General features: G+C 47.6%; 1 protein-coding gene across 1 annotated transcript in view; it reads right to left on the bottom strand.

Annotated features, from left to right (window-relative positions):
• LOC135386132 (uncharacterized) overlaps nt 1-13725 on the bottom strand; it is a 305833-nt gene that overhangs the window by 91443 nt on the left and 200665 nt on the right. Inside the window, exon 4 of the mRNA XM_064615884.1 lies at nt 8847-8978. Within this exon, the coding sequence (XP_064471954.1) occupies nt 8847-8978 (132 nt within the window). The remainder of the gene's footprint in view (nt 1-8846; nt 8979-13725) is intronic.

Raw genomic sequence — 13725 nt, 5'->3', positions numbered from 1 at the left:
ACTTCATCTTCAGCCTTTGCCATTCCATCACAGTCTGTTACACGTGGGTGTCGTCTATCTCACCGTACCTCATCGACATCCGCTGAACTTTATGCTATCTTGTTATTTTTGACATATGCGGAAGACTGTGAACCGCGGCACTGGGTAATTTACACAGACTCCAAAGCAGCTCTCCTGTGCATTAAAAACATGGGCATCCGCGGTTCCCTTGCCTCAGTGGTGATAGACATCCTGTGTGCCCTGAAGTCCCTACAAGAGCGCTCCCACTACGTTGCCTTTCAGTAGGTTCCAGGGCATTGCGGAATAACTGGGAACCACGAGGCCGACGCTGCCGCTGCCGCTGCACACCAACAACAACCTTCTATGCCCATTATACTCTCGAGAGGAGACAGAAGATCCCTCCTCAGGCATTTGTCCTGAGACATTCCAACTATGTCCTCTTTGGTGAATGTAGACCCAACGCTGTCATACCGACTGCCTGCAAAGCTTCCTCGTCCTCTGAAGTCACTCATCCACAGGCTACGTCTGAATGTGGCCTTCACTCCGTCCTATCGATACCAGCTAGGCTGTGAGGCTAGCCCTATGTGCAACGAGTGTGGCGTACTTGCCAACGTTGAGCACATACTCCTCCGCTGCCGGACCTATGTCAACGAGAGGCGTACACTGCAGTCGCAGCTTGCCACCCTTGGCTGCCGCCCCTTCAACTTGTCGACCATCCTCGGCCCTTGGGACACCGCGGCCGACTCCAGGGCGGCCTTACGTCACGTGGTTGACTTCTTTGAGGCGACAGGCCTAAAGGACTCACTATGACCCCAGCAGCGCCCTCGGACACTCCCACCACCACGATCACGTCCAGCATCGTCATCGCCACTTCGATCATTCCCGTCATCTCTCATCGTCATCACTGGTCATTGTCACCACCCATATTAGACCCCTACCTATGTTGGTAGCCCTCCAAGTAGACCTGAAAAATGGTTCACTCGCATTACACGGATCCTTTGTGTGCTGTTAAAACGTCACGAACAGCGCCACGTGTGGGTCCCGTTCCTTTTGTGTCGGCATCAAGGTAACAGTATCTTTCATTCCGGGATTCCAGTGGATCTGGATCAAGAGAGCCAAGAGGTTCCGGCCCTTCCTTGTCGCTGGGGCTGGTAACCCGTAATACAAGGAAAAACTCGACACAAAGGGAAACAAACCCAGTCAACCGGTCACCATGGTCTTACTGAGCTCGCGGTTACTGGAACCCCTTAAAAACCGGATTTTTTTCGTATCGTAGCTGTCAGCCAAGGAACCTGTCTACTAGTATTTAATGAGCAAGTGCCTTACCACAAAAGCTTTTCCGAGCTTTTGCTCTGTTCCCTATAGCGTTTACTCTTGTGGGCACGCTTTCCTGAAGAGTACACAACCGATAGAAGCGTAGCAATCCGACAGTTCTTCCCCCAAAAGTGGAACCGTTGCACACTTGAGTTGGTAAATTCCAACATCCAAATACTGTGCCCTTCTATTTCCTCTCCAATAGGTTCAGCTGCTAAATTGTTCTTTCCCTATCCCACGTACCCTTTTGCATAACCATGTGAAGCCTTGAATAGTCAGCTTTGAAGGAACAAAAAAAAAAAAAAAACTGTGCGCGGCCGTTTGTCTCCCTGTTTGAAGAAACAGACACTCATACATTACACGCATACCGAGAGAGAGCTGTTATCGAACTTTATTCATACGCAATGAACAGCTGCGCATGCACAGCGCAATAGGTGCAGCGATGGAGATTTCCCTAGCGTACGAAAAGAGTCAAAATCCAGAGGGAGCATGTGTGTTTGTACGTTTTCACTTCTTTGTATCCATAAAAGTGTACAACTACCTCTACTATATGCATGACAATGGGTGAGGAGCTTCATCGCAAGAAGTACGATACCCTACCTCAGGGTATGTGGGTTAGTATGCGAGTGTGATCGTAATAAAGGATATGTAGCATAGACAAAGCACAGCGGAGACCCAGTGCAAGGCATAGCAAGGACGCAGCTTTTCACATGGCACGCAAGATACAGCACGCAGACACAGTGACATGACGAGAGGGGGAGCTTTGGGGATTCAAGCCCCCGAAATAATGAAATCATACCTTTGGTGGTGCATTTGGGGGACGGAAATGAGAGTGAAGTCCTCCTTCCCCATGTAAAGTCCCATTAGAACCGCTCCCGAAATATTTTTCTGTCTACGCCAGTGCGCAGGAAGACAGAGTGTACGAGAGAGAGAGAGAGAGAGAGAGAGAGAGAGAGATGATGACGCATGATGACGATGATATGGGGATGACTTCCGCTCATTCAGCAGAATGCTACCCCAGTGTACGATGTTGATCTATAGGGTTCGGTAAATCAAATACCTATCTACAGTAGAGCAAACTAGACAAGCTGTTTTTGTTTGTTTGTCTGTTTCTAAGGAAAAAGAAAAAGATCTCGTCTCCCGACTTGTTCTGCTACCCCTAATATAAATTCTAAGCCCCCCCTCCCCAAAAGTACTTCTCATGTATTGTACTCGCAAGTTATTCACTATGCACATGTTCGCTATTCAGAAGTCCACTATTCACATGTTCACTAGCAGTCCACTATTCACAATAATCCACTATTAAAATGTTCACTAGCAGTCCACTATTCACAATTATCCCAAGATCATGCACAGAGAATCCTCAAAGATTGTGTCCACCCCACAGCTCTGAACAAATTTCACAAGTGCCCCCAAGGCAGCAAACCTTGTGTTCGATGCCCAAAGTCCCCAACACCTTCACTATATTGAAGATTCTGCTGTCTAGTCGAGCAAGCCTATAGCTTTCAGAGCAGGTGTTTCTGAAAAGAATATCTATGTCACTTGTTTACTGTGAAAGAGACACATATCCGCCCAAACGTCACGAAATAATACGTATGGATCTCATTGCAACGTGTTTACAAAGACCGGGCTGCATTGCAACAGTATCGCGAACACTCTATCAGGTGTTAGACGGTGTTAGATACGTATCCATATACTGGCTTGTTTTCATGCACGAATGCAACAGTAACAAATAAAGCTCAGTTCGTCAGACACGCAACTATTCGAAACGACACGTGTGGGAACAGCTCCAGATGTTGCATGATTTACCGAGGCAACTATACAATAGGGACACGCATGCATTCAGCGCTACACGACAAAAAAATACGACGTCAGCGAGGTAAAGCGAGGGCAAACATGATCGACTGTTTTTCCTTATTCCTTGCATCCAGGGAAGCAAGCACAATGCGCAACGCATTACTACACATTAATCTATTACATTGGACAGACTAGATATTGCACCCTTGCCTTTCCTCTGCGCACACACACACACAAAAGAGCTCTTTTCTTCTGCAGTGATGTATCTCCACCGACCTGTCCACTTACGGCTCTGTATATCTGTCGGCACCTTAATCATTTCAGGGTCACCCTCACTGTCCGATAATCCAGTCCATGATGGAAACATCACATTCGGTGGAAGGCTCAGAGCTGATTCGTTTTTTTTCCCCCTTGGGAACGCAAAGTATAGTGAGAGTGTTGGCCGCGATAGGGGAGTATTATAGCTGAATACGTGGGGTATCGGAGTTTGCCTGCGATTCTTTCCGAACGATAAAGCAGCTTTTCGCGAACTTCAACAACCATCGCTTCGATCGTCGTTTCATACATAAAGAGGCGTTATCATGGGTAAACGAAGTCATTTGCACGTCATAACTCTTACGTATATGGTATGCAAAATCGGGACACCCTGCGACGCGGTCGGCTTCAAATTGGCTGTAAGGAATTTCGGGCTACTCTGCTCGGCTCCGTCCTGCATCCTCACCAGTGGGCTGCCATCCGCGTACTCCACCGATTTTTGATGGCGTCAGAATTCCTGAACAGGCTGTGACATCGTCACGGTGTTGTACTCACATTTCTTCTCTCGCTTTTCTCATTTTGTTCTTAGAAAGCGGGCTTTTTGTCTGGTTAACCTTTCCATTTTCTGCATTGCTTTTTAATAAACACATCCCTCCAGGAGGGAACGGGACCGTTATTTATTCCGGCACGATTTCAAGCACTCAGCTTGGTTCAAAATAAGTGTCCGAGCCTGTCCGAAATAGCATGAGACGATTCAGCGAAGCCAAGCCTTTAGTTTCATTGACATAACTTGACAGTAAACACACCTATCACGGTGTTAATTTACATAAGAAGTATCTTCTGTCGCTTGAGATTAACTTTACAATGGCTCACGATAACAAAATTGGTTTAGATATTTGAGAATTCAGTGCAGCAGCAGAGCCACCAGTGCATCGTGGAGAACGGCAATATGTAGATTTCACCACACTTATTTGAAGTAGTTGAATGGTGCGTGTGTATTCTGGCCAAACCATAACGCGTTTTGTGCTCATGTCGGAAGCTGACCTTTACTCTTCTGGCTCCAAATGAAATTTTTGAACTGCCCAACACAATGGCCACGAGGGGGCTCTCTCTGCTAAAAAGGAGAGCGAGAGAAAAAAAAGAAACGAATTTCAGGTGGAGGTATTTCTATACCTTAGCGTTAAGGCCTGTTCCGACATGTAGCAGCGCGCTAATATAACGGTACAAAACAGCGCTCACTGCCATCGGACGGTTCTCACTTTCAAAGCGGCGCCAGCGCTATAATTTAGTGGAAGTTCGGTGATCGTTCCCGGTCACTTCCATCATGGTTCCTCCGGAGTTCGACAGCATGCGGACGAACAAGTTCCATGAATTTGACTAAACAGAAGATTACCAGACATTTTGGATGGCAAACTCACCGGTTCCAAATGCAGTCGCCGTGCCGTGAAATGCGGAAGCAAAACAACACTACAATTTTCGCGACGTCACCGCTGAAGGAGCTCCTCATTGGCCAAGACGAATCTAGCGCAATTATTAGCGCTGAGCTCTTTCAGAAGCCCTACCACCACCAGCGCTCAAAGAGGTTGACACGGGCTCAACTCTGGCAAGCGCTATTTTTTAGCAGTTTGCAACAAAGCGAGGAGGAAAATATAGCGCTATTTTCTATTGCTATATAGCAAATCGCTATATGTCGGAACAGGCCCTTAGGAACACACCTTCTCTTTGGTTATTAACCTTTCGAGAATATGCTGTAAGTTGGGTTAAATATAGTCTTTGAGCGATGGGAAAGCTACTTGAATCTTCTTAAAAATTTTGAGTTCTCGGCGGAGAATGGTTCTCAAGAATGATGGTGATGATAATGGAGTTTTTATGGTGCACGAGCAACTGAGCGCCAACACCATGCGCCTATACTATGGTGAGGGATATGACTAACTATGTGTAAACGATCGACTTAATCAAAAGCAGTGCGTTTTAAAACGTACAGCCTGATATGTTACTCTTAGTAAAAAAAAATGGTATTAAGTTACAAGAGAGTTAAATATCCAAGTCTTCGATTCTTATTGTGAAGGGGCTCATTATTTCATACTCCACATCACCAACAGCAATGGCGTAGAGTATCGGCCATGGCGATGAAACTCTCCATTCATCATCTCAAACTAAAGTTGTTGTTGACATACTGCGTTCCACAACAACAGCAACAACGACGACAACACATAAATGACGGCTATAACATCGGGTGTTTCATGGCTGCGTTTCACACGAGCGTAGTTCACAAGCATAAATAGCGACGAGCGGCCGGCCATAACGCCCCTTACAAGCGCTCTGACGTCAACTTGAATCATTTGCTCATTCGAAGCCAGTCTGCTAACCAAGTAGATGACCTGCTGCTGGCATCGCGTCTGGTTTCTCTGTCGCGCCGGCAGCGGTAGGGTTGCCCAGCAGTCCGCTCTTTTTAGTCGCGGTTTTTAGTCAATATATCCTTTAGCCTAAACCAATGCATACTGCACGATGAATGTACAAGGGTCATTCGAGGTTGACCGATGCTTTTGTTCGAGAAAAATGAGTAAGTAAGTGAATAAAACTTTCGAAGGGCGAAGTGCAGTCCTTCTCGGGTCAGCGCCACGTGCAGCAACGGCACCTATCGTGGCGTGGAGCAGTGTGCCTGTCTCTGTGGAACAGCGATGCATAATCAAATTCCTTGTGAACGAGAACGTCAAACCAGCTGAGATTTTACAAAGATTACAGGCACAGTATGGGGAACAGAACGATGTCAATGTAAAGTTGGGCCAAAATCTCAATATTTTTCTTTTTTTATAGCAGTAACACAGCGGGGCCTTGTACCGCGATGATCGAAGATATGATAGAAGAGCACGCCGAGGCCCTAGTGCAGTTGGGGAGCAATCCAGAAGGTGCAGCTCTTCGAGCACGTATGCAGGGCGCGCTTGCATTCTCTCAGATATGGAAGCCTTCAGGGCTGCTAACCCTGGGGCTAACCTTTGTTCGTTGGTACTCTCCTCGGGACCGGATTCCGGCCGTGATAGAACAAAGTGTCTGGCGAGGTGTTACAAGAAGGCCACCTTAGTCCGCGAATGCAGCTGCCAGGGAACACATGGAAGGAAGCATGGATACACGTCGCTACCCGTGCTCGAGAATCGTCAGAAACGTCTCTATGAGGACACCAGGGAAGCTGAGAAAGTGCTCCACTACATGCTTTCCACGGGCCCTGCTTCCATTGCGAGCCAACTCATGCCGGTTCTGGTACATTATGCTATGGTACAAATTGTTCAGAAAGCTTTCAAGGGGCTTCCGTCTCTGATTAGAACTCTGAAACAAATCACGAAGATCAGCGCACAGCTCAGAGGGAAAAAGCCCAAGTACAAGGAGGTTCTACGGTTGCTATATGACGCAGAAGTTGTCATTGTTCAGGGGGAAAGTTTGCGACAGAAATTCGATCAGATTCAGCACGCTGATGCGTCAAGTGCTGGAACTTCCGATAGGCGGCAGCCTTCGGCGGCTAGGCGCCGGCAGAGTTTGGGTAGCAGTACAGAGAGAGAGAGAGAGAGTTCGAAAGCTTTGTCATGGACTTGCTTGACAAACCCGAGGGTGACGTACCTGGTTCTGGAAAGGGACCAGTTGAGAAGGTGCTCCCTATAAACTGCTTACGGATTCGCAGAAGGTGGCTGACACAACGTCTGAAGTGGAACATGTTTCCGAGTACAGATTTCCAGTTCCTGTTGGACTTGAGTATATTTTAAGGGCTCGTCACGCACATCCCACTACAGCTTCACGGCCCGTGCCCCAGCGAATGTATTGCGTCATGGCAGGGAATGACTTCAGACTCGCGGGATCATTTACGAACGATCTGGTATGTATTTTGCGAAGTCTACTCTATCGCGGTGGTGGTATAAAATGTACATACCAGCACAATAACAAATATTATCTGTGTGAAAAAAAAGGGGGAAAAAAAAAAGATGCAGTTGCGAGAAGAAACCACTGAAGCGTACATTTCTGGCTTAGGAACACATTAAAGCTTGCTCAAATTCCCCCTGCAAATGGTACGGCATGCAATAAGCCTCACTATCCCCTTTTTCGCAAGTAGCCAGTAGATCTGAATGTCGACGTCCGTCGAAGTGTCAATTATCCTTTACCGCAGTCGTTGTGCGTCGGCGATTCCAGTTGTACTGTCAACCTCTTTTGACGTGATGACAGCGACAAACTGTTTGTTCTCAACTATGTTACTAAAACTGAGGCAGTCGACGGGATTCCAATCTCCACCAATAGGAGCAACATTCGAAAGTTGAGCGTGCACCGCTTGCTCTGGCAACCTGCGATATCGCCTCCGCAGGGATTGCAGCTCGGTCGAAGAGGACATGCCTTAGTCCCCGTAATATACTAAGTACAAACTTACCAACTGCTCATGTTGTAATTGGCGCACCAGTACTCGGGTCGGCAGAGTGGTGGCCTGCGTAGAATTCTCCCCCTCTGAACAACTGGTCGGGCAGTCCCTCGAATAATAATTGGGTGCGTTTACGTCGCGAGACAACTGAGATCATGAGCGACGCCGCAGCGGTCGGTCTGTGGATTGCTTTTGCCCACCCGAGGGTTCTTTAACGTGCGACGAAAGCTCATCACATGGCACCCCGTATTTAACGTCCCTTGCGGAAGATGGCGTGTCTATAAACAACTTGTACCCTGCCACCAAGTTGCTGGCGTCCTCGGCCGGGGCAGTTCCTCGAGAAGTGCAGTCATCAAACAAGGCAACATCCATCCTTGTCATTACAATTGTTGTGATCTAAACTCAGGAAGATGTAGCCCATATTCTTCCGGGTACGGACACAGCGCCATCGGCAAATGTGCAGGCAACAGGTAGAGGTTGTTAGGGGTAAAAGGGGGGGGGGATATGTTTATTAAGAAAAAGAAAGGAAAGGTCAGCCAGACGAAGGTCGGCTTGCTATTCCAAACAAAAAAGGCAAGGGGAAGGGGAAGGAAAGAAAAGGGGACGAAAAGAAAAATAAGGAAAGAAAAGGGGAAGAAAGAAGGAGAAAAGAGGAAGAAAAGAAAAGGGAAGAAAAGGAGAAGAAGAAAGCAAAGGAAAAGGAAAGGAGAAGAAATGAAAAGAAAAGGAAAAGAAGAGAAAAAGAAGAGAAGCAAAGGAAAAGAAGAAAGAAAAAGAAGAAAAGAAAAGAAAAACTAAACTAAAACACAAAACTAAAACTGAAAAGTCACACACACAGTCACACAATCACAAGTAAAAGGGTAAAGGGGTAAAAGGGTAGCAAGGAGAGCTCTGGTAGATGTTGCGAGTCTCGCCATTGTGTCTGCGCGGGTGTTACCGAGAAGGCCTACGTGTCCCGGGAAACGTCACAGAATGGCAAGAAACGGTGAGTTGTATGAGAGCTGCGCATTCCATGTAGTACCATGCGTGTTGACTGGGTGGTAAGCTCTGTGTTGGTACCGGAATGTGTGGAAAGGATACGTACCGGGCACGCAGCGTGTGCCGTCCTGGGGTTCGTGGCCGTCTTTGCAGCGACACTTTCCATGGCGGCAAACTGCCTGCTCCACTATGTAGGTGCACGCTTCGTCGTGGCCGCAAGCCACGCCTAGCGGAGACGCTGAAAAGAGTAAAAGAAATAATTTTGATCACGACGATGAATCAAATTTGATTAACTTGAGTGGGTTATCCGAACCAACTAGCCAAAGGCAAAGCTTCATTCCAGTCCTAGTTCCAAAAAAAAGCCAGTCCCAGAAAGGGGTAAGCCAACAGTCAAGCCAAGAGTATATGTAGATCGTGTTGAGAAAGTGCAGAGACCATGGTAGCGAACATAACATGATATTTACACGAACGGACAACACCGATCTCTGCTCATATCCTCTTAAGTTCCCTTCCATGATCGATTAATAAGTAGTAAAGGCGCGTTTGTTATAGTTTACACGCAGGTTCGTGACTGGAAGAATTGAGAGCGATGCTTGAACATGTTGCTCGGATTTTATCAGGATATATTGGCAACGAGGCACAATGCTAGTGCATTTTTGTGTTTTTCGCGAATACTCTGTAACACTTGGAAAGCCACAGAAAACTGCCTCTACGGGATCACGGACAAAGCAAGCGAAGTCGGTATAGAAACCGATCAAACACTGCGTGGCGTTCTGGAAAGTAAGACATACGTAAATCTTATAAAATCGTGAGCAATAATACATATCTGTTTGCTGTGGTTCACAAAACACAAATGCACAAAAGTGATACAAAAACTGTAAAGGGTAATTTTACTGCCCACGTGCATAGGGCGCCGAGACACGATCTAACTCTTTTATGTGCGTTTTCCGGACCGATATTGCCACGAATCATCTTCGAAAAACTTCCAGGGCAGGCACGAAACGGTACATCTCATCCCGGTGCATGCTGAAGAAGAAGAAAGAAGCTTCCAGACACATCGCCTGCTGCACGTGCTATTTCTAGACTTTTCGGCGCGGCGCTTAAATGCTTGTGCGCTCCAGGCTGGAGCATTCATTCATTCTTTGGACTCAGTTGTGTTCAGAGAGCTATCATTCTTGTGTTTTGCTACCAAGTAGTCTAATAAACCGTTCGCTGTTTATTCGACGACTCGCCGACACATTTCGCTTCGTGACATTTCTGGTGGAGGTACGTGGCAATCCCTGCTCAACGGCCTGGAAGAACAGAAACGTCTGAGTCGAAGACAGCGTGATCTACCTTCGGAATTCAGGCCATTGGGACCCCCAGCCCGCAAGAAGATGAATACGACAGCCACCATCGGCAGCAGGGCACGGCAACAGCTGGGCGCATTCGCGCCCCCCCAACCTGCACCACTCAGCTACCAGCCACGCGCACAAGGAACTCGCAAGACAAACGTACGGCGAACGTCAGACTTGAGGCCGCTCTGCTACCATTGTGAAGAAGCCACCCGGGTCCACCGCCGTTTCCCGTACCGACGACTGGGTCTACCCTGATTTTCACCTGACGCCCCCCGCCTTCAGCGCGTAGTCATCCCGCCGCAACTGAAGAGTCTACGGCAGCAGCATGCTTCTGCTGACTGATGACGCGACCAGTCTCCGAGCTCGACGAACAGCAATACAGACCGCCGCGACGCTCAAAACCTTACCAGTGACCTGCAAATACTCATCGACGACCACGAGACAACTGCATTAATCGATAACGGCGCCGACGACAATGTTAAAGACGACGACGTTGGCTACGAGGGTGGCTTCGCAGGGTGACAATATTTTCTCGAAGGTGGAGAAGGTTAATGTCTTCCTGGTGCTATAAGGTAAACTACGAAGCGGAACACATACTAGCAGTCTCTAACTTGAGAAAGAATTCAGCTTCCTTCGGTCCCCAGACACGAAGACAACGTCCAACATTTTGCGTGTATCCATTGAAGTTTCGTAAAAGGTTCGGACACGTTCTGCCGAACGCGAGCGACATTCTGACGTGCCCAAATACACGTCGAAGGTTGAACATTCCTCTTATTATTAGAATGTACTATTAATTCGGCTCAGACATTAGTATGTGACCATAAAACTATCGTCTTCTCTCCGTGCATTTTTGTCGCCCGTGTGCTATCCGTTCTCTTGACAGCCCATTCAAGTCTACGGGGATGTTCACACTTTTTTTTAATGGACTGTACGTCAGCCCGGAGAAACTGAGCGAATGACCCGTTTTGAAGGAAAAGACATGCTGATAGGCGGGTGGGAGCGAAGCATAAACGGTGCAACGCCATCTTGTACGACATCGTGAGTTTTCCGAGTTAGGGAGGTGTCCAACCTGGGAGGACTCACTGTATCTTGAAGGGACGGTCGCGTCTGGAAACGCATAGATAATACTGTGTCATATACCATACATATGAACCATATATATATATATATAAAGAGGGGGGAAAAGCCATGAAAAAAAAAAAAGTAAATGACGCTAGACGTGTTTGAAATTCAAACTTACAGGTTAAGATGGCTTCTATGGCTGCACGTAGAAAAACAGATACTCATGGAACGATGCGACAGCACCAGAGGACACGTGTTTCGCCGTGTTTGCGGCTCGTCGGCCCTGGGTAGCTGCGCATCGTTCGGGATTGGCAAACCAGGGGTCACTCAGCGAGCGATACACATCTGGGAGGGTGACTGAGCACTCCTCAATGCCACAGTGCAAGCCAGTGAATTATAAAGAGGGGGGAAAAGCCATGAAAAAAAAAAAGTAAATGACGCTAGACGTGTTTGAAATTCAAACTTACAGGTTAAGATGGCTTCTATGGCTGCACGTAGAAAAACAGATACTCATGGAACGATGCGACAGCACCAGAGGACACGTGTTTCGCCGTGTTTGCGGCTCGTCGGCCCTGGGTAGCTGCGCATCGTTCGGGATTGGCAAACCAGGGGTCACTCAGCGAGCGATACACATCTGGGAGGGTGACTGAGCACTCCTCAATGCCACAGTGCAAGCCAGTGAATTATAAAGAGGGGGGAAAAGCCATGAAAAAAAAAGTAAATGACGCTAGACGTGTTTGAAATTCAAACTTACAGGTTAAGATGGCTTCTATGGCTGCACGTAGAAAAACAGATACTCATGGAACGATGCGACAGCACCAGAGGACACGTGTTTCGCCGTGTTTGCGGCTCGTCGGCCCTGGGTAGCTGCGCATCGTTCGGGATTGGCAAACCAGGGGTCACTCAGCGAGCGATACACATCTGGGAGGGTGACTGAGCACTCCTCAATGCCACAGTGCAAGCCAGTGAATTATAAAGAGGGGGGAAAAGCCATGAAAAAAAAGTAAATGACGCTAGACGTGTTTGAAATTCAAACTTACAGGTTAAGATGGCTTCTATGGCTGCACGTAGAAAAACAGATACTCATGGAACGATGCGACAGCACCAGAGGACACGTGTTTCGCCGTGTTTGCGGCTCGTCGGCCCTGGGTAGCTGCGCATCGTTCGGGATTGGCAAACCAGGGGTCACTCAGCGAGCGATACACATCTGGGAGGGTGACTGAGCACTCCTCAATGCCACAGTGCAAGCCAGTGAATTATATCGTTGCAGTGCATCGTTCCATGAGTATCTGTTTTTCTACGTGCAGCCATAGAAGCCATCTTAACCTGTAAGTTTGAATTTCAAACACGTCTAGCGTCATTTACTTTTTTTTTCATGGCTTTTCCCCCCTCTTTATAATTCACTGGCTTGCACTGTGGCATTGAGGAGTGCTCAGTCACCCTCCCAGATGTGTATCGCTCGCTGAGTGACCCCTGGTTTGCCAATCCCGAACGATGCGCAGCTACCCAGGGCCGACGAGCCGCAAACACGGCGAAACACGTGTCCTCTGGTGCTGTCGCATCGTTCCATGAGTATCTGTTTTTCTACGTGCAGCCATAGAAGCCATCTTAACCTGTAAGTTTGAATTTCAAACACGTCTAGCGTCATTTACTTTTTTTTTCATGGCTTTTCCCCCCTCTTTATAATTCACTGGCTTGCACTGTGGCATTGAGGAGTGCTCAGTCACCCTCCCAGATGTGTATCGCTCGCTGAGTGACCCCTGGTTTGCCAATCCCGAACGATGCGCAGCTACCCAGGGCCGACGAGCCGCAAACACGGCGAAACACGTGTCCTCTGGTGCTGTCGCATCGTTCCATGAGTATCTATATATATATATATATATATAGTTGAAATAAATGGGAGACAGAAGACGAAAGTAGGGGAAGTAACAAAAAAGGGGTTTATTAAAACTTAAAAATCATAAAAGTTAGGGAGCATGTCTACGTTACGGCGGAAGCTCCGCCTTCTTCGGGACAAAAGAGCTAAGCTAACCTTTAGCTCTTTTGTCCCGAAGAAGGCGGAGCTTCCGCCGTAACGTAGACATGCTCCCTAACTTTTATGATTTTTAAGTTTTAATAAACCCCTTTTTTGTTACTTCCCCTACTTTCGTCTTCTGTCTCCCATTTATTTCAACTATAATTGCGTAGTCGTCCGATCCAACTTTTCAAGATATATATATATATATATATATATATATATCATACATATATACCATCGATATCGAAATCGATACCACTGTGTCCGGCATCGGCCAGCAGTCTACCAGGCTATTTTTTTCGTTTCAAAAGTGCTTCAATATTAACTAAACGTACTTTAAAGATCATAGCTGCCTCGGCGTGACGTCACTCCGTAAGCGAAAGAGTGAGAGGGTGGCGTGGAGAGGAGGTTAGGCGCCGTCCAGACGCCCCGTACCTCAATGAGACGCCCCACAGGGGTGGCATCCCATGTATTGCTCCGTAGACGAAAGCGTGCTGGGCGAACGCAATGCATCCTGGACATGTCCTGGTCGCACGTCACAGCAAACGTCAAGGCACACGTGACCTTAA

Source organism: Ornithodoros turicata, chromosome 2 (assembly GCF_037126465.1).
Source record: "Ornithodoros turicata isolate Travis chromosome 2, ASM3712646v1, whole genome shotgun sequence".
Taxonomy (NCBI): domain Eukaryota; kingdom Metazoa; phylum Arthropoda; class Arachnida; order Ixodida; family Argasidae; genus Ornithodoros; species Ornithodoros turicata.
Note: the sequence above shows the minus strand (reverse complement) of the source record. Positions and strands in the feature narration are given on the sequence as shown.